Source organism: Magallana gigas, chromosome 7, assembly GCF_963853765.1.
Source record: "Magallana gigas chromosome 7, xbMagGiga1.1, whole genome shotgun sequence".
In the NCBI taxonomy this organism is placed as follows: domain Eukaryota; kingdom Metazoa; phylum Mollusca; class Bivalvia; order Ostreida; family Ostreidae; genus Magallana; species Magallana gigas.
The window spans coordinates 39175674-39195018 of record NC_088859.1 but is presented as its reverse complement, the minus strand read 5'-3'; the positions used below and the strand labels follow the sequence as shown (position 1 = coordinate 39195018).

The 19345-nt window shown below is 34.5% G+C and overlaps 3 protein-coding genes across 3 annotated transcripts; 1 reads left to right on the top strand and 2 right to left on the bottom strand.

Moving 5' to 3' along the window:
• Positions 1-8104: 8104 nt before the first annotated feature.
• LOC105322387 (heparan sulfate glucosamine 3-O-sulfotransferase 3A1-like) lies at positions 8105-10958 on the bottom strand. Its single transcript, XM_011421063.4, has 2 exons — positions 9729-10958; positions 8105-8928 (listed from the first exon to the last, which is right to left on the bottom strand). Exons 1-2 carry the CDS (start codon positions 10196-10198, stop codon positions 8313-8315), a joined length of 1086 nt encoding a protein of 361 aa, XP_011419365.3. The 5' UTR covers positions 10199-10958; the 3' UTR covers positions 8105-8312.
• A 114-nt stretch (positions 10959-11072) lies between these two features.
• On the top strand, positions 11073-12502 carry LOC105322384 (uncharacterized). The gene is made up of 3 exons (XM_011421059.4): positions 11073-11335; positions 11929-12173; positions 12418-12502. Exons 1-3 carry the CDS (start codon positions 11190-11192, stop codon positions 12420-12422), a joined length of 396 nt encoding a protein of 131 aa, XP_011419361.3. The 5' UTR covers positions 11073-11189; the 3' UTR covers positions 12423-12502.
• Positions 12468-19259, bottom strand: LOC105322385 (ATP-dependent RNA helicase DDX24). The gene is made up of 17 exons (XM_034455079.2): positions 19090-19259; positions 18509-18908; positions 18308-18397; positions 18042-18193; positions 17226-17567; positions 16845-17033; positions 16333-16443; positions 15782-15897; positions 15523-15644; positions 15278-15396; positions 14707-14884; positions 14510-14613; positions 14188-14305; positions 13867-13963; positions 13688-13768; positions 12945-13108; positions 12468-12624 (listed from the first exon to the last, which is right to left on the bottom strand). Exons 1-17 carry the CDS (start codon positions 19255-19257, stop codon positions 12500-12502), a joined length of 2676 nt encoding a protein of 891 aa, XP_034310970.2. The 5' UTR covers positions 19258-19259; the 3' UTR covers positions 12468-12499.
• Positions 19260-19345: the final 86 nt, after the last annotated feature.

The following is a 19345-nucleotide window of genomic DNA, read 5'->3' as shown; positions in this document are numbered from 1 at the left end:
CTTACTGGGTGTTTCAGACTGTCTTGTCATAAATACAGTTTTTTTTCTAATTAATCTATTGGAAGCATCGAAATTTTAACTTAATTGTGCATGCATATGAATAAGTTGCTCTGATTATTCTTAAACTAAGCAAAATTATATAAGTATTTCAGTAAAAAAAAATGCGACCTATCTTCCATTATTTTCAATTTTGTTCTATCTCATCAATGTGGCGATTTCAATTTTGTCATTCTAAAACTAAATTTTCATGTAATATGATATTTCTCTGTTGGGAAAATAGTTTCAATTGAAAATATATACTTTGAAATTATATATTATTAAGCATTCTATAGCATTTTGCGTGCTGTTATAAGAAACATTCAAAATGTTGTAACTTCAAAAATAGCCTGGTAATGTACTGGTATAGCCTGGTAATTTTTGGGAATTAAATTGAGGAACATCTCGTGTGTCCTTAAATATATATACATGCAAACATTTTCCCCTCATTACATTTATCAAAATCCACTCCTTCGACCGGCATTGTTATTTTTTCGGTTATCTATTGCAGGTTCTTTTAGAAATTCCTATAAATCCTTGAAGCAGTTTTGCAGTTTTGCATTTTGCGTGCTGAAAGAACTTGCTTACACCAAGAACTGATCATTTCGATACAGTTAGTAAACTATCGAGAGAATGACTTATCTGTGTAAAAACAATTGAAGTCTATCTCGTGCGTGGCGCTCTCTTGTGCCAGGGGTTTCTGCAATGGACAACTAACATGCAGACGGCAGGCCAAAAGAGGAAGAAAATTAGAGATCTTGTCTTGATGGTTGGCCCCAAAGCTCACGCGAGAACAAAATCAGTAGGTTGTACGTCGGGAAAACGTCAATTAAGATTACTTCCTGACAAGATTTTGCTTAGGAAAGTGATCTGACGCAGGAAAAGACCCAAGGAAGCAGTTGTTGATTCCTGTTGGACCTAAAATGTTGTAGGACAATTTTAAAAAAACGATTCTGTACATAAATGTACGAGATATTCGCGTAAATTGGTTCAAACCATATGTTGTCAAATTATTAAAAAGAATTATCATTTAGATACCGGTACATTTCTCATATCATAGTTTGATGCTCGTGATGAATAGCAGAAAGGGGATTGGACTGCTAAAAAGGTATAAAAATATATAGAACCATTTTAACAAGACCTTGGACTTTCAGAATAGGACGTAGCAATCTAATTCTTGCGTCAAAACAAGTTAAAAATTACGCGATTTAAGCGAAATATGCATCGATTGCGTAGTCTTAGCTCAAAAGCCAGATAAATCTTGTTGATTTCAATGAAATAGACAGGCCTACGTCACATTGCTGTTTGACACAACTACCCAAAGTCCAAGCTCTTGTTAAATGGTTCTATGTATTTTATGACGGTGAAGATTTGCATCTTAGCTGAGACAAGATCCATCTCTGAATTATGCCCCGTTCCACATTTCAACTGCTTATAAATGTATAAGAAAATAATGCATCTAGACCACAGGTGCATGCACAATTCAGCTTTATTGTTCAATACAATATACCTTCACACTAGTCACTTTGTGCAATACATTTGGTTACCGTCAAATTAACCACACAACATATATTGGACGTTACATATAGGTACTTTAGAAGCATGGTGTGTACAGGTGTTATTTTTAATACCTTTTTATGGGAATGGAGGTGAGTTTGAGCGTTCATTTCAGTTTTGGTAACGGGTGAGTTACTGGTACCTTGTTAGCTTCTAAGAGATCTATTCCAACTATACAATATGCAAACCACTTCAATGTACTTAGAGACTAGAAATGACACAGTTCAAAGCTTCTTTCAATGATATCTATATTTAATGTCGTCAAACGGCGTATGTTCTTCAAAAGAAAAATAGATCTTCCAAATTAGTATTCTCGGTCATTTTGCTTATATTTCAAAGACATACAAGTTATAAATATCAATATTTGACGAAAGCAATTTATGGGAGAATGATCAAACAGCCAATCACAAACCCGGCAATGGTTTTGATGCATCTCTGGAGCCACTGGCAGGAAATGGCGTGATTAATATTGGAAGAGTTCTTTCTTCCGTCTTCCTACGTTTTCTAAAATATATTTTTGCTGTTTGAACTACTAGTATATCAAACATTGAAGTATATCTATTTATATATAATATGTGAGAAGACATTGAACATTTGCCCTACAGGGCATCAGTCAAAATTGAGGAAGTTAATAAATAGATTCTAATAAATTAAAAATAAGATGGATTCATGGAAATTCTGTGTTTTAATAGTAAATTCATTCAATAATCATAAGGTTTTTCTCACCCATAAACGTTTGATCATATTTGATTATTTATCAGCAACTAGTCAACTGATGACAACCAAAATCTATTTTAGTCAATGAGACGGTTCAAATAACGAGATTTAATTGCAGATATTCTACTGATCTACTATGGCTCCATTAAATTCTAAAGATTGATCCTGTATTGACTTTTGCAAATGATCTTGGACAGGCAACATGATGATTATATGTTTTCGTAGAATTCTGCTTGGTATGTGTATGTTGTCGGTCAAAATGTTTAAATTGTTGTGAAAGCACAAGGGGAAACTATGCATTAGCTCTCTGCATAAATATCCTTCAGCTACCGTGCATTGATCTGACATCATAAAATCGGTTGAGAATCTATAAAATTGGTGCAATGGGTGTATACGTATATGTAATATGGTAGTATTTCCACCCTTAAGTGGAGTTTTATGTCCAATGCTACAGGAATGGCTTCAATCATGATTGACCGTGTTTCCAATGTTAATGTTTACAAGGATGATTGAATGTCGCCATTATGTCACTCTCAAGGTTAATGGCTGTTGCACTAACCATTACCGATCAATCAACCCAAGTTTCCTACATCACTGTGACTATCAATGAAAGGGTGTGCGACTTGCAATTACTGCTCTTTGCTTTTACGTGTGGTAACGTTCATGCCTCAAAAAAAAGGGAAGTCCCTCTGTTCAATTTTTTTTTTATTTGGCAGTTACTTGCTCAAAAATGCCAATGATTTAACTATCAATTTGCATATTTTTATATATGGTGTGTAAACTTGAAATTAGTTCTAATTTATTGATGATGTGTCGCATGTTGAAGAATAAAGGTATAACAAAGGGTGAAAACAAGAGCGCTTTGGGATACTTAGTAGTTGACAGAGTACCCGGATCGTCCATTTACAGGCGGCCGGTAGGGTGTCACTGAAAATGTTTACCATTGCCATTGACACTGGATGGAAGCCAGAACCCTCCGAATGGATCCCGCTCTCGCAATCCCTTCCCTCAGCCCTCTCCGTTCCCTTACCTCGTCCTTATTCAAGAATTCACGATTATTGATAGAATTCGTCATCTGTTTTTTCTCGCCCAATAGCAGACTTGATAAGAGTAATACATGTTTATGCCTCGACTTTTTTCAACAGTTTAAGAAGTCGGTTAGCATGATTACATCAACTTTAATAGCTCACGCAATGTATCGTCTGACGTAAGCGGCAAACGACAAAAGAAACTTACCGGGTAAAAAAAAGCGCCGTGGATACCACAATACAGTGTTTTGCACGCTGAAAGTTAATCTGCAACGTTTGACATAAAACGTAACAAACGTTAGGTGGGAGGTTACTGCAGCGTTCATACACTTGTAGACGTGACGCAAGTATGACGTTTCAAAGCCGTCGCGAATTTGTAACGTTTCAAGCGAAGTGTACATGCATATTGCCTTCGCGGCAATCGGGCCCCAAATATGAATTCTAGATTTTGAATTGCGAACTGCGTTCTAGATAGAACGCAGTTCACTATTCAATTGAATATAAGGCAATCAAGCCGCAAATATGAATTCTAAATTTTGAATTGCGAACTGCGTTCTAGATAGAACGCAGTTCACTATTCAACATTTTGAATTGCGAACTGCGTTCTAGATAGAACGCAGTTCGCTATTCAACTGCATATAAGGCAATCGGGCCCCAAATATGAATTCTAGATTTTGAATTGCGAACTGCGTTCTATCTAGAACGCAGTTCACTATTCAATTGCATATAAGGCAATCGGGCCCCAAATATGAATTCTAGATTTTGAATTGCGAACTGCGTTCTAGATAGAACGCAGTTCACTATTCAATTGCGAACTGCGAATATGAATTCTAAATTTTGAATTGCGAACAGCGTTCTAGATAGAACGCAGTTCACTGTTCAATTGCGAACTGCGTTCTAAAAACCGATTGCCAATCCAGATTACATAGGAAGGGGTACCAAATTGTGTAAGGAAGATTGTACGCGATGCTTCCAACAGCAATTGTATTTTAACAACAATATAAGTATTACTGACAATTCGTTTTATTTGTTTAATGTTCTTTGGCCATAGATATTGCATGAAACCACATTGGATGCTCGTTTTTTTTTAAATATTAGATAAGAGAAAAATAAAATCTTATTTATCTATATTTGTTGTTGAAAACTTAAAATTCGATCATTTTGGAGCTTTTGTTTAAATATATTTCTTCTTTAAATGAAAAAAAAACCATTGACAGTTGAAAAAGACATCGATAAATACATGTAACTATAAATATATACTAGTATAAGCATTGAAATGCGTAGTCCTTCTGTCTGGTCTCCTGTCAGCAGTATGTGAATAGTAAAGAGTTGATAAAAATGCTATACAAAGACGACAAAACCAACAAACCAGCACCCTCCCCCTTTCATGTCCTCTGAGCGAAGTCCGACTCATTAGTTTCAATAACAGTTATAATTACACACAATGTATTTGATTCCTAAGTTTATGTTTGATTTATAGGTCGTTGAACATTTAAAAAGGGGGAAATTAAGCGTGCTTATCACCTCAATAGTCAGTTTTAGCTTTTTGAAATTTGATAACGTTGAAATATTGATCTTTATTGAGATAACAAATAATATCGTTTACAAAATAAATTGGTGAATCAAGAGATGAAAAGATAGCATTTAGAATTATATTTTTGCAATCTTTACAGGTTTTAATTTTCTGTTGATCATTCTGACAGGTGATTAATAATAGACGAATAATTAGTATTTGTTAAATCTTCCTGTCAAAAATTAGAGGCATGCCTAAAGTTCAATGGCCATGTTCAGTTTAAATATTTTGCAAAGACGTATTTTCAGTTATGTAACAATATATTTTATAATATTATGTATGAATTATATTGTTGTACAAATTATCTAGAGCAATGTTCGAACGAGAAAGAGAGGAGATGGGTCACACAATGTCAGATAAATCACATTAAACATGGACCATTTTAAATGTGCATAACCGCACAGCTACCCACTCCCGATTCAGTTTCATGTTTTTATTGCAACCCGTGGTCTCCGTTTTGGTTATCTAGAGATTACGCAAACGCTCTGCATAAACTTTCCGTAATATGGGCCTTTTATTTATAATGGTAATAAACTTTCCGCCTGGAACATACCAATTCAGGAATTTCCCAATCCAGACATCAACGGAGGAAATCTTGAATAATTAAGTTGATGAAACTATCATGAGGCAAACTTTCACTATTTTCTATTCTAATTAATTAGCACTGCATGCAGTACTAATGTACTTGGAAATTATTGATCTGATTTCGCCAATTTCAGATTTCATTTAAACCAAATTGAGCATCTACAAAAGCTAAAAGTACCGTAATAAAATTGTACAGAGTAGTACCTGGTAATTCTTAATTCAAAATTATTTTTTAAAAGAAGTAGTAAATACTGGGTATAGTACGTGTTTGTTACCTCGTTTTAGATATCTTTTTCTTAATATTTACACCAGTGGAGTATTTAATTCAGCCTAAAAGTGTTTTCAGCAAAATATAAACCAAAAATAAAAACTGCAATAAAAGAAAAGAACCAAAACCTTTTAAATTAAAAAAAAAGTTTTTCTTCTTCGATGAGGAATTGCCATGGCTATGATCATCATCAGTATGTTGTCATTTTTGGACTTATATCCGGTTTCTACGCCACTTCCGTGAACCATCGTTTGTAACGGGAGTAGTAATTAGTTTTCAGTATGATATTTATATTTAAAGTACATGTTCATAAACTGGCATACTGTATGCATGTAGAAACACTTTTTAACTCAGGAAAACTCGTCTTTGTTTTTTTTTGTTTTTTTTTACATCGTATTGTTTCTGAAACCTGTAATACTTATGCACTGTACTATTTACCGTGTAAGGAGTGTACTTCACAGAGTACATCAATGTACTATTCAGAGAGAATGAATGGGCAAGAGCGCCTCGTGGCTGTTGTTACCAGTCCTAGTTGCCTATCAGCTTTGATCTGGTCACGCAAACAGACGAGCAGGCACACCAATGATGTGACTTGTAGTCTTGTACTCACATTGTCACGCACCGCTGAGTTTTTAATGTTCCTTCTCAATGCTTTTACGCAACCTAATTTATCACCTGTAAAGCAATGCGCCTAATTACAATACAATGTGTGATGATTAAAGTCAAGAGACATGCAGATTGAAACACCCACAACAAATGTATCTGGAACTCCATCATTCAATTTAGATCTAAAACCAAAGTATAATGCATTTTTTGAAACCATAACATTCTATTAACTGTTATCTTGAAAGCAAATGAAAGACTATTTTTACACAATTAATTGACTTGATCCTTTATCACAGAGTTCGACCTTCCCTCTATGACTGCAGTCAGGCTGGTTTGGAGCTACTTCTATCAACTTTGATTGCTGTACTACATGTTATTAGCTTACTTTAAAACAACGCCATTAACCATCCGACCTTGGTGTTTTAAGCTTTGAATGATATTAAGGCTTTTTTCTTTGATATGTTTTGCTGTTTTCCTTTTTATCTGTATCTGTTGATCGCAATGACATGAATTAATAAGCAATAACAGTTCAACAGCTCTACTTCTTAAGAACGTCGACGTCCAGATTTTCATGATAATAAGATCAGAAATTTAAGGAAAGGGGAAGAGAAAAGGAGAAAGATCAATAAAATCATACCAAAAATGTTCTTTTTAATGCAATAGCAGCAATACCTCATTCAAAATATGATGGAGGCCTATGGGCTACATTGGTCACAAGTAAGTAATTATATTTGTAAACAAGTATAAGACTCGAGCTTTGTTTACATAACAATGACTTTATTCATCTGTATCTCGCTTGTAACATGATTTCGAACATTCAAATTTTGGTAAATCATTCAAAATACAAAAGTAAACTATTTTATACATAGAAATCAAAAATAAAATTTTCATCTGAAATCGTGCCCAGGTCCCTTTAATGCAATAGCAGCAATACCTCATTCAAAATATGATGGAGGCCTGTAGGCTACATTGCTCACAAGTAAGTAATTATATTCCAAGTATATGGCTAACCCTTGCTATGAATGTGAGGACAGGGATATGAATTGATCACATTTGATTCTTTAAAAGAATATGCAATCTACATATCAAGATTTATTCATTTAAGCCTCTTTAAGTAACTACCTCTTTTGGAATCCCCCCCCCCCCATACAAATGTACATGTATATTCCTAATATGATGAGCTTTGCACCGTGCACTCATGATACTTCGAACATTGCAAACCGATATAGGGACACTTGTATTGTAATACAAGTAATACAAATGACAGCATTACGGTTTTTGGAAAATAAAACTATAAAGATTTCTCCATCATATTAGGATGTCTATGAAGATCTTTGCACTACTCCTGTGGTCCGAACAAACTACCGGTAATCCTACACTACATTAAGAAGCTTTCTAGCAAATATGATCATTTTTAGAACAGTGTTTCCTGATAAGAAGATCTTGAAGATATTCATTCAAATGATAGTTTAATAATCGGAAACTTTTGTTCTGTATATTAAATGAAAACCCAAGACAAGCGTATTAAATGACTTAAAAAATCTAATTTGTTGCTTTTCGATAGACACAATCATAATAAAACCTTTGTTTTACGACGTAAACGTTCATCAAATATGACATACAATCAGACATAGCAGCTTTAAAACCTATTCAGTAAGGCAAGCTCAGTTTTTTAATTTTTCAAACCCATAATGAATACATGAAAACAACAACAACAATCGGATTCATTGAGAAATAACATGTATTGATAAGGAAAACAAATATTCATTATATAAACATATAAGTATAATAAAAATGCATTTAAAAGTAACGGGTTTTCTGTACTATCAACAATATTAATGTTCTTGGTATATACAAGCAACGATTGACACGCAACTTTGAAAGACATATAAAGGGCAACACGCCCAGTTATTGCATCTGGTGAAAAAGCCCAGTGTGCAAATTAAATATTCCAGCTGAAATGTTGTTTCGTTTGTTTATAAAATTTCTCGTTAAAAGGGTGGAAAAAATCTCGTAGGCGCCGCACTAAATAAGATGGCGGGCGATATTTTAGCTTGTTCTCTGTAAAACAACGAGAACGACCTTGACATTCGTATTTCTTGATGCAAAGAGCGTCAATGGACGTGTTATAAAAGAAATGGTCTGATGAGATCATATTCCTGAGGTTCAAAAATGTCTCCAGTTTACTGAGCTCTAGAGATGGGTTCTTGTATAACATGTCGCCGTTTACAAAATGGAATTGTTCAAGTTTGAAATAGCTCAACCAATTCTCCATAAACTTCACATACATACTGGTTTGTACAAAGTCACGTGACATATCAATGAAACCGGTAATATTATTCCAAAAGAAGTTTTCCAGGAAAGATACTTTGCTTTTATTCCTTACACACTGAGAGGTGTAATCTAAGAGGGAACGAAGCACTGGGTTTCGAACCACTACAATTAGTCGAGCGTTAGGAATTTGGAGGGAAATTCTCAACGGAGCATCTTTGTGAACAAAGTAACTACGCGTCCTTTCTATGACTATTTGGTTCCCAATAGACACAGGCATCTGTCGCCTACAAAAAAGTAACACCATTAAAAATTTATTTTGCTTTCGACTTTGGTCGATGCTCCAATGAAGTGTTGAAATGAACGAGTCTATACAATTTATAATTAATTTCAGTTGTTTTCTGTTGGCATGCCCTATTCTAAAGAGATTTTCGAGTAAGAAATATATATGTATCTAGCAAAAAAACAAAACAAAACAAAAACAAAACGAAAAAACCCAACATTCACATCCAAATAACTATATATACAATATTCCTACGTTAATTAATATATCTCTATTCTATAATCACTTATCACGTCAAGTATTTATGCAAAACTATGGAAACGTGTGGCTACCCTATTGATATTATATACACATGTATGTCGTTTACTGAATACTTAGTGGCACGGACGAAATATTATGACGTATAGAATAATACCTCGTCCATGGTCATTTTCTAAGTGGTTTGAACCACTTGATTTGTCGTTACATATGACAAATTTCGTAATAACTACGTAATTATTTCGTTCGGACTCCGTATATAGAACAAATGACTTCGTTTCTAGTAATTATGACTCATTACTAGTATCTCGGAAGTAGAACTAAGTATCCCGTTCGTGCGATGAAGTATCTCATCATTATCTCGACTACGTATCTTGTACGTACAAGTTAGTACGTCGCAGCTTGGCGAAAATGTCATCAATCAATGGACACAATTGTACGCAATCGTTCTAACCCATTCACTGCATCATATAATCAAATACAGAGCTTCTTGTGGTTAAATAAATCTTATTTGTTCTATAAACACATTATTCGTAAAGAGCTCACCTATACCAGTCAAGGCCTTTATGAAAATTCCTGCTGAAATAATGGATTTCGTTTGCTGGCGCACTGACATCTGGGTGTATTTTTAGAAATTCTACGAGTGCTTTTGTTCCGGACTTCTTGACACCAATGATCAACACGTTCGGTAACTTTTTCACCGGGTGTGACGTCACGATTTGCAACTGGTCGTCTGCTACGACATTTTTTGGTTCATTGTCGACATAGAAAATGTCACTGTCTTCCTGTGGTATATCAGATTGATGCAAAGAGCGCGGTTTTGCTTTAGTTCCAATATAAGGTTCTTGATTGGTTTCTCTATTTCCTTCAATTTCTTTGGAAAATCTTTCATTCTCCGATATTAAAATCCCGAAAAGAAAAATCGAAAATAACATAAGCAGTAACAAAGATGCAGCAAAGAATTTCCGAATAAGTTGTTCCCGTGGCCAAAATCGTAGAACGTCACAAGAAAACATTATTGAAATGAACCATGGCTTGGAAACATTGATTCTGAATGTCTTCAATTTTTTTTTAATATCATAAAAACTTGAAACAAAATCCCCTTATCAAATGTTCGCACGCACGGATTTATGTATACAAACTTTTCAGAGGCAAAGCAGGCTACCTTCGAGTTGTTAGGGGGGCGTTCAGAATGTACAATGTAATTACCTTGGACGCCAATTTGGGCAAAAGTAATTTTTATTACCGACGCTGTATTAAATAAGTGAAATTGGCATAACCTCGGCGGGGCATTTTGATCTCACAATCCACTACTGCAGCAATTATACTTATTAATATCCCGTGTTATAATAACAGGAGCACCCCTGTTCAAAGCGCTGATCAATGGAAACCAGCAAGCTATAAATATGTTCTAGCTGTTTTGGCTCGTAAAACACACTTTTAATCAAAGACCTGGTTTGTTAACTTGATATCTGACAAATAAGATTGAAATTGGCATCATGATGTTGCCGCGCTATCAGTGTAGGCAACGCAAGTTTTACTTTTTAAACAAGGACCACCAAAGTTGATTTAATCTATAAAAATTTTGAAAACCCTATTTTTCTGTTCTTTTTTTTACATTCTTAATGTTCCAATTATTTCTCAGATTTTCCTTGGAGTCCAATTAACACGGAATCTGTTGCTAGTTTATCTCGGAAATCACGCGAGAGAAGTTGAGCTCTTGGTATGTTTTGTTTTGTTTACAGTACTGTAAAACTTTCAAGAGTGTCAAACAGCATTCCAACATTATGAACTGCAGTGATTTTAGAGAAAATAATTCAACTTCGCAATAAAAACATATCGTACATTAACACATTTCAGACCTCATCTTTTGTTGGCATTTCTTAACGTTTGCAAACGTAGGTATGAGATAAGAAAACACTGAAGAACCCGGAAAATTCAAAGAGAGATATTAAAATCCTTTATCGCGTTATCAAAGGAAGAGATCAGAGGGAACCTCGGCGTAGAATGACAGGGAATCTGCTGTATGTTATTGTGATGCTGGGTGCAAGCCAGTGGATTGTTCGAGGGATTCCGAACAGACAAGAGATCTCTGTGAGCCAGCGAGGGGCCCTGTCATATGTCGTGGGTCAAGGTTGTCCTTATCTAGTACAGTAAGTCACCGATACTCCGAAGATCGGAACCAAATTAAGTCAAACACATACACTATTGTGTACGAGAGAATAGTTACAGCTTGAGATGCAACGCTTTAACCAATTGATATGCAAGTTTACATGACATGCCATGGGAACATTTAAAGTTGCTTTTATCAAGTACAATAGAGCCCTTAATCATCTAAATTCTTGGTTGTTCTGTTATTCATTTAATGTTCATTTTTTTGTTATAAAAAGAGTGGTAAGATAAATTCCGATAGCGATATCGTTGTAAATCTATATTGTAAATTTTTTTTTAAAGAAATTCAAAAGCAATGAGTTGAATTATTTTGGTTTACAAATAATTCTTATTAGTCATCTCAATATACAGTAATGTACATGATTTGAATGAGACTAAAAACCTTTCGGATTTCTGTTTTTAGTTCCTTAATTATCCTTACAGATAAGACTATAAATCATGCAGCAATGTTGCATACAATATCTTTATAATCTATTTTTTTTTATAAAATGCGTTGATGGGTACCGCTTATACTAAGTCAAACGTTTCAGCGCATTTTACGTGTATCTATGAATTGATATCTATGTACTTTCAGTTATGTCCGCGATAACTATTTCACGTACCGGAGCTACCGTACGGTCGCCGGCTCTACTACCCCAGCGTCGACCGTGAACTGGGTGACGTATGTGTACGACCGAGGGGTGGAGAATTACGTGCCCATGGAGCTCATCCGTGGCGCCATTCACTGCGGTATGAACTACGCTCTGTACGCTGTCAGCGCACCTCCCGGCATTTTACAACAACTTCACGCAGACTTCTCGGGAATTCCGGGAGTTCTCGGTTTGTTAAAAAATTTTACTCAGATTTGCAATACATTTGAATTCATGCCCTAAAAGCCTTTATCCATTCTTTATTTATAATACATGTAACAATAACAATAATATTTATGTCTCTGATCACTTGTCCTCTTTTAGGACTTTATATGTTAAATATTTGTAAATACACATCTGTATCTAATACTGAGGCTACCCTCAGAATGTAACGACTGTAATTTAACACCATCATGATTTTGTTAACTTTTCAGGTTAACAGCTAGAGAACACAAATAAGCATGAGGTCTAAATGACAACAAAACAATTGTTAATTTCAATAAAAACATTTTATTTTTACTTTCTCTTTTTCCACTTTGATTTCTTTTTTACATTCAGTTTTTTCTTGCTTTGTTGATTGGAATCCAGATCACCATGTAACTTTTTGTCTTTTTTGAGAATCTTTATCGCATCTTTCTTTTCTACAACAAAATATAATAAGAAAGACATAAACCAATTATTTATACTAATTATTAACAGTACTAACCACCAGTAAAATCAACCAAATGACAAGTTTGTGGAAATGCATTGTTAATTGTGTTGTCTAGAGCTTTTAAGCAGCATTACATGGTTTTGATTTATAATACAATTACATGTATAAGATTAAGGGAATTAAACTGTAGGCGTGGTATGCATGAAAAATCATTAAAAGAGTGTTTGCTGTAGCTGTGTTTTACTGTAATACCCTTCACCATATTGATAGAAGAAATGTTTAGATGTATATATTGACATGGCAGCGTACCTTCATTAGCTGGTAGCTCCAGTTTCCCTGACTGGGTCAGGTATTTCCCAGAGAAGGTGTGAGGCGCGAGCCTCTGTTTCAGCATCTGATCTAGTTCCGTTCTCAGCTGTCGTAGTTCCTGTTTTCTCCCAGACCGCTCAAAAGAATCGCCTAGGTCAGATAGACTGAACAGGTCAAGGATTAACACTCATTACAGACATCAACCCTTCATGCAAAAATTATAAAAAGACCAATCATAGTTTTAGCTGTCGATAAAATAAGACTTAATTAAACCCATGACCTTTATGCGCAACTAAATTGTCATCTAATTAAAGGCTACACTTATTAAAACTGAAGAAGGAGCAGAGTCCTACGCCTGTGTAGTGATGAAGTGGAACATTTCAAATCTTTCACATGAGCCTACAGAGTTTGTGACTGATATGCAAAACTTTTTATTTTTGTTTAAACCTTCTGAGGGCATTTAATATGAAAATAGTATGTGACTGATATGCAAAACTTTCTACTCTTCTATAAACCTTCTGAGGACAATTCATATGAAAATAAAACAAAGACTGTGTATGGATAAAAAACCTGTTGTATGTACAGCGTGGCTAGCATGATGAACCCAATACATAATTGGACAGAGTACAGCAATAATAGCATGCAACTACAGCTCAGCTCTTACAAATTAACTTATATATCTACACACACAAAGAAATAATGAAATCTGTAGAGGGAAATAACTCTCTATATATAAAAGATACAGTTCCTCATCATCCATTAGCATATCCATCTCTCTAGCTGCCTTCTCAAACCATTCATTTTGTCTCTTCTTCTTGTTAAACCTGCAAGGATAGGGTACTCCATTAGTTGCATGTATACCTATGTACCGGTAAACTCAATCCTAACACTCTCAAGATCAAAACAGCAGGAGATCACTCACCGATGTTCTTCTGTATCAATTCTTTTTGCCAAGTTCAATCTTTTCTTAAGAACTGACAAAAGTTGATGTTCAACTGGGAAAATAGGCAGATCTTCATCTTTGAAAATTAAGACATTATTTTATTTATGGTTATTGGTTTCTGATGCCAACTTCGTTTGATTTATGTCATAAAGGTTATATGTACATATTACACATATAAGACTGGGGCTCAGCACATTTCTAGTTTATTGTTTTACATGAATACTTTATTTCAAGTCTTTTGCAAATGTTGAAAATGTGTGGTGATAAGAACACACAATGGGGATGTTGGATGAAACCAACCTCTGTTGAGGGTGTGGACAATTTTTCGATAGTTTTTTACATCATCTGGAGAGATCAGCATGACACTCAATCCTTCCTTCATGGCTCGAGCAGTTCTGCCACTTCTGTGGACGTAATTCTGACAAAAGTTCAAATGAAATTTAGATATTGATTTGTTAGCAATACTGACAAAATGATACTTGCTCGCTTTCTCTCTCTCTCTTTCTCTCCTCTCTCATATCATAAAATTAAAAAAAATTGAAATTGTTTTTGTAAAATTCTCCATTCTTTAAAAGAATATGTTAACATCTGTCTCTGCTTTACTATACAATAATCAGCTCACCTCCACAGTCTGTGGGACCTGGTAGTGAATGACATGCTCCACATTGGGAATGTCTAGTCCTCTAGCTGCCACATCAGATGCCAGTAACACTGCATTGTCATTGGCTGAGAAATATAAAGTAATAATGTGTTTCATATACTACAACATACTGGATTTACAATTCTTTTTATATAAGTTATGAATTCTGTGTGGCATACCAGTGAATTTTTCCAAGTTTTTCAGTCTCTGTTTCTGATGCATATCGGCATGTAGGGGGAGAGGGTTTGTCTTAAGGAGTGTAAATATGGATATAAGCCGACGGATACAGTCCTTACTGTTGGCAAACACCAAGGTGCGCCCTGGATACTGGATCAGGAAGTAGTAGAGATATAGATCCTGTAACAAATCAACAGTACTAATGTAGAATAATAAAATTAATGTTCAGTAGTAGGTACAATGCTGCAAATGAAAAAATGATATTTCTCCTCAATTTTCAGAAACACCAGACTTCTTATTAATTAAGAGCACTTGATTACAAAAAAGTAAAAAAAAAAAAAAAAGAGCAAAATTATTTACATCCTTGATCCTGTGTACCACCAGCCTAACACCAATAAACTCCTTCAGTCTCTGATGTCCTAATCAATTTTATCCTTGCTCTAACACCAACAAGAGTCCTGAATGTTACATACTTCTCTATAATACAGTTGATCCAATAACCCAAACTTTAATCACATCCTCTCTACCTTCCTCCCCACTAACCCACCCCCACACACTTGTCCAGTGTGTTACCTTCTCCTCCAGCGTACAGTTGATCCTTGCCTCTGTCAGAGTTTCCACAGTCCCAATCTTTCTGGTAATGTCAATCACTTTGGGCTTCTCTCTCATCTGAATTCTACTCATCAGGGTTTCTAAGATACAATCAAACACCAATAGAAGACACACTTCTCTACAACAGTCATCTACAGAATTGATATCTAGTATTTAGAAGATAATTTTATTTTCATCAATAAACAACAAATTTCAAACACCCATACCTAGCTTCTTCTCCTCAGTTAGTGTCACCTTCTTGTGAGATGAACGTTGAGGACCACTATGTACCAAGGTCAAGGTAGCAGAAAAGACGAATGTCTGTCGTGTGTTTTTCTTCTTCTCATTCCTGCAAGTATAACAATATAAATCAATACAAATATTCAACAGTATAATTCCAACAAACAGAAATGTTGAAATTTGGTAGTTTTTCAGCATATCATATACCCGGCAGCGAGAACTAATTCTTTTGTTCTATACAGTTACCTGTTAATGTAGTTTAAAATCTGAGTGAGTTCCTCAAAGTGACCTTTCTCTATCATTCTGTCGGCCTCATCTATAACTAAAGTGTCTACTTCATCAATGCGAGACAAATAGGGATCCTTCCAAAATAAAAGTAAAACATAGTGTTGATGAAAACAGTTGATCAACATTTATATGGATGGAATTTCTTTATACAGTACATGTACTATCTTGTTAAATCATGGTGATACCGTACACTTAACACATCAAACATTATTTGATCTTTTGATCAAGATAATAAAATACAGAGGACCACATCATGATGCCAAAATCTATCATCAGTTTTCTGTTTACCTTTAATTTATTCAAAAAGTTTAATTGATAAGAAAAATTACATCTTATCTAGCATTTAGAAAAATCTTACAGGTTATGGATGTCAAACTCAAAGTTTTGAAATTGCAAAACTACAGGCAGTATGACTACTTTTCAAAATCTGGAGTAATAATCTAGCTTTGACTTTGAATTCTGACAAACACTAAATATGTCAGTGCATGTACTTAAGTGGATTTATTTACCTGTGACATCAGTTCCCATAATCGGCCGGGTGTGGCGACCAAAATATCTGGACACTTTTTCAAAATCCGCTTCTGTTTTTCTGCAGACATTCCACCAAGGATTGGAGCGATCTACATGTAAAGCAATTTTACATAAAACAGATTTGTACAAAAATACATTACAGTGTTTCTTTAGATGAAAATGTTTCCATTAATTTGTTACGTTACAAATGTTTATTGCAGTTTAAAGTAAAACTGATATATCAGTGTATTATTTCTGATAATATAGACTTTGTTTATCTTAAACCATGTCAATGTCAAATTTACACCTGTCATCTTGGACAATAAAGTATTGTATTTTGTGTGATAGGTATCAATCTGTAACAGGTTGCTACATGACTTTATAACTATCGTGACTTTATAACTATCATAATACACCTCCTCAACCCCCCCCCCCCCCCCAACCACCATTTAAATTTGTTGGGAGGGGTATAATAATTAAAAAAAACATCAGTATAAGAAACTGAACAAACCGTGATATCTGTGTATGCTGCTGCCACCTGTAGATGATCTTTGACCTGAACAGCCAGCTCTCTGGTTGGCTGGAGAATCAGAGCCAATGGAGACTTATTGGATTTTTTAAGGAGTGGTCCTGCATCAGGTAAGCCAAGTTCAGAGAAGTCAGCATCATCTATCACCTTCACACAGCCTAAATCCCCCACCTAATATACAACAGAATACTAGCATCTCAAACAAGGACTGGAGAGAAGAAACATCAAATCTAGTGTAATATACAAAATAAGTCAACAATATTTTAAATCTTGACAATTTAAAGCTAGTATAGAAATTTTATACATGTACATGAATGTGAAAAAGATATAACATGCACTTTAAAGAATGTCGCAAATGTTTACCTTCCCCAAGTTATGGTTTTCTTCCCCTTCAAAATCAGAATCTTCACTAAACATTATTTCATCATCATCATCATCATCATCATCATCATCATCATCATCATCATCATCATCATCATCATCATCATCATCATCATCATCATTTAACATTTCTATTTCTTCTTCATCCTCCTTTCCTTTTTCTTCAGTATCTTCCTCCTCCTCTCCTGTTTCCTTTTCTCTGTCCTTCATTTCTTCACACTCTTCCTCATCATCTGATGATATGCTATGTTTAGCTTGCTTTTCTTTGCGTAAAAGAATGTTGTGGATTACTGGGATTCCAAAAGCTAGAGTTTTTCCACTTCCCTAAAATTGAGTAATAATACAAATGTCAATTACAAAACATCAAGACAAACACATACCTCTTTCACTACAAACAAAACATGTGTGTTAATTCCTTTTCTTGTTTAGCCAACAATAAATTTACTCCCACCACACTGTCAAAATGTCTCTACCTGACTAAAAATTTTATTTTTCTTTGTTGGCATGATATACAGATAAATTGAATGATTGTCAAAGTTTAGACTGAATAGCAAGAAACATTAAATTTTCCTGGCTGTCCTTTTTTGCCGGTAAAAAACAAATAAAATTTTAAGTCTTGGAGTTTAATCATGATTAACAATGCATGAGATAATTAAAAAATAATAAATCTAACAACATCTACCTATGAATATCTTCAATAACAAGGATTTCATTTTTTCATTTCTCTATCTTTTAAAATTGTCATTATTTTTCTTCATATGCCTTTGAGAAAAACAATATACATAAATAAACTATTACAGTTTCTGCTGCTCCTACGACATCCTTTCTGTCTCTAATGGCACTGGGCAGAGCCATAGCTTGGATTGGAGTGGGAGCAAAAAATTTGCTTTTACAGAGAGCTTGAAGAACTTCCTTTGGCACAAATAAATCTTTCCATGCAGCCATTTTCTCTGCAATATTAAAACATTTTGAATGTAGTTTATAAGATATATGTACAAACACAAATGAATCAGTAAATTGGAAATCACAGGAATATCACGCCTTAGTACACCCAGAAAAGTTACCATTAATCTTGCCATCATCTGGAGATTTTGTTTCCTCCTCCGATTCTTCCATTACCTTCATCCTTTTTCTTTCACTTGAATAACTATCGACTACAAAGGAAATGTAAAAATATTTTTTAATGTTTCATAAACATTCATGTCAGAATATAAGATAAAAACATTATACTGTAGTTAGATGACATTATCAAACATCTCTCTCACCAAATTTCTCCTTCCTTTTCCTGGCAGTCTTCTTTTCACTATTGTTAGGGTTTGGTTCATTTGATATGTTTCCCACTAAACTGTGTTTGTTTGCCTTTTTCAGTTTCTTTGATAAATTAGAATCACCATTTTGGTCTTTAACTGATTTCACAGAAGTTACAGTCCAAGGACCATTCTTTTCAAGTGATTTCTGTTTGACAGCATCTTTCTTCAATTTCGATTTATTTTTTTCTTTTGCACTTTTAGGATTATCACTGTCTTCCAACAATATAGAGGAAATATCAATTGCACTGTTTGAGTTTGCTGATTTCTTTACTTTCTTCTTGTCTTTAGATTTTTCCCGTTTCTTTGCTTTGTCACGTTTGGTGTCTGGTCCAGAAGTTTTGATAAAATCTAATTTCTTTTTTTTTAAAGGAGAAATAAATGATTAATCATAGATAAAAATTCTTAATATATATACAGAGAGAGAGAGAGAGAGAGAGAGAGAGAGAGAGAGAGAGAGAGAGAGAGAGAGAGAGATTTTGACAGACTATCAACATTATAGAGTTGCGTCCCTTTGAGTGTACATTTCATTTTCTTACATTTACTGACAACTTTCTCTTTTTCGAGTCCTTTGAATCCACTATTTCGTAATCTGTTATTACTTTGCAGCTGATCAATGATTCAAACTCCTTGTCAGACAACAAATCTGGGGTTAAATCCAATTTTTTCCAACCAGAGTTGAGTTTCACGTGTCTGGTGGTCGCCATTTTAAAAAAATCTCTTATTATGTTAGATGTATTATGTATTAAACGAATTTAATTTTCATGGGTGTATTTTTTAAAGTGAGTATATAAA

Coding starts and splice junctions, on each gene's coding strand:
- LOC105322387 (XM_011421063.4), bottom strand. CDS start 10,198: ATGTTTTCTTGTGACGTTCTACGATTTTGGCCACGGGAACAACTTATT. Junction 8,929..9,728: donor AAAGGCCTTGACTGGTATAG/GTGAGCTCTTTA, acceptor ACTTTTTTGTAG/GCGACAGATGCCTGTGTCTA.
- LOC105322384 (XM_011421059.4), top strand. CDS start 11,190: ATGACAGGGAATCTGCTGTATGTTATTGTGATGCTGGGTGCAAGCCAG. Junction 11,336..11,928: donor GGTTGTCCTTATCTAGTACA/GTAAGTCACCGA, acceptor ATGTACTTTCAG/TTATGTCCGCGATAACTATT.
- LOC105322385 (XM_034455079.2), bottom strand. CDS start 19,257: ATGGCGACCACCAGACACGTGAAACTCAACTCTGGTTGGAAAAAATTG. Junction 14,614..14,706: donor AAACTTGGAAAAATTCACTG/GTATGCCACACA, acceptor TATATTTCTCAG/CCAATGACAATGCAGTGTTA. Junction 13,964..14,187: donor TGTCCACACCCTCAACAGAG/GTTGGTTTCATC, acceptor TAATTTTCAAAG/ATGAAGATCTGCCTATTTTC.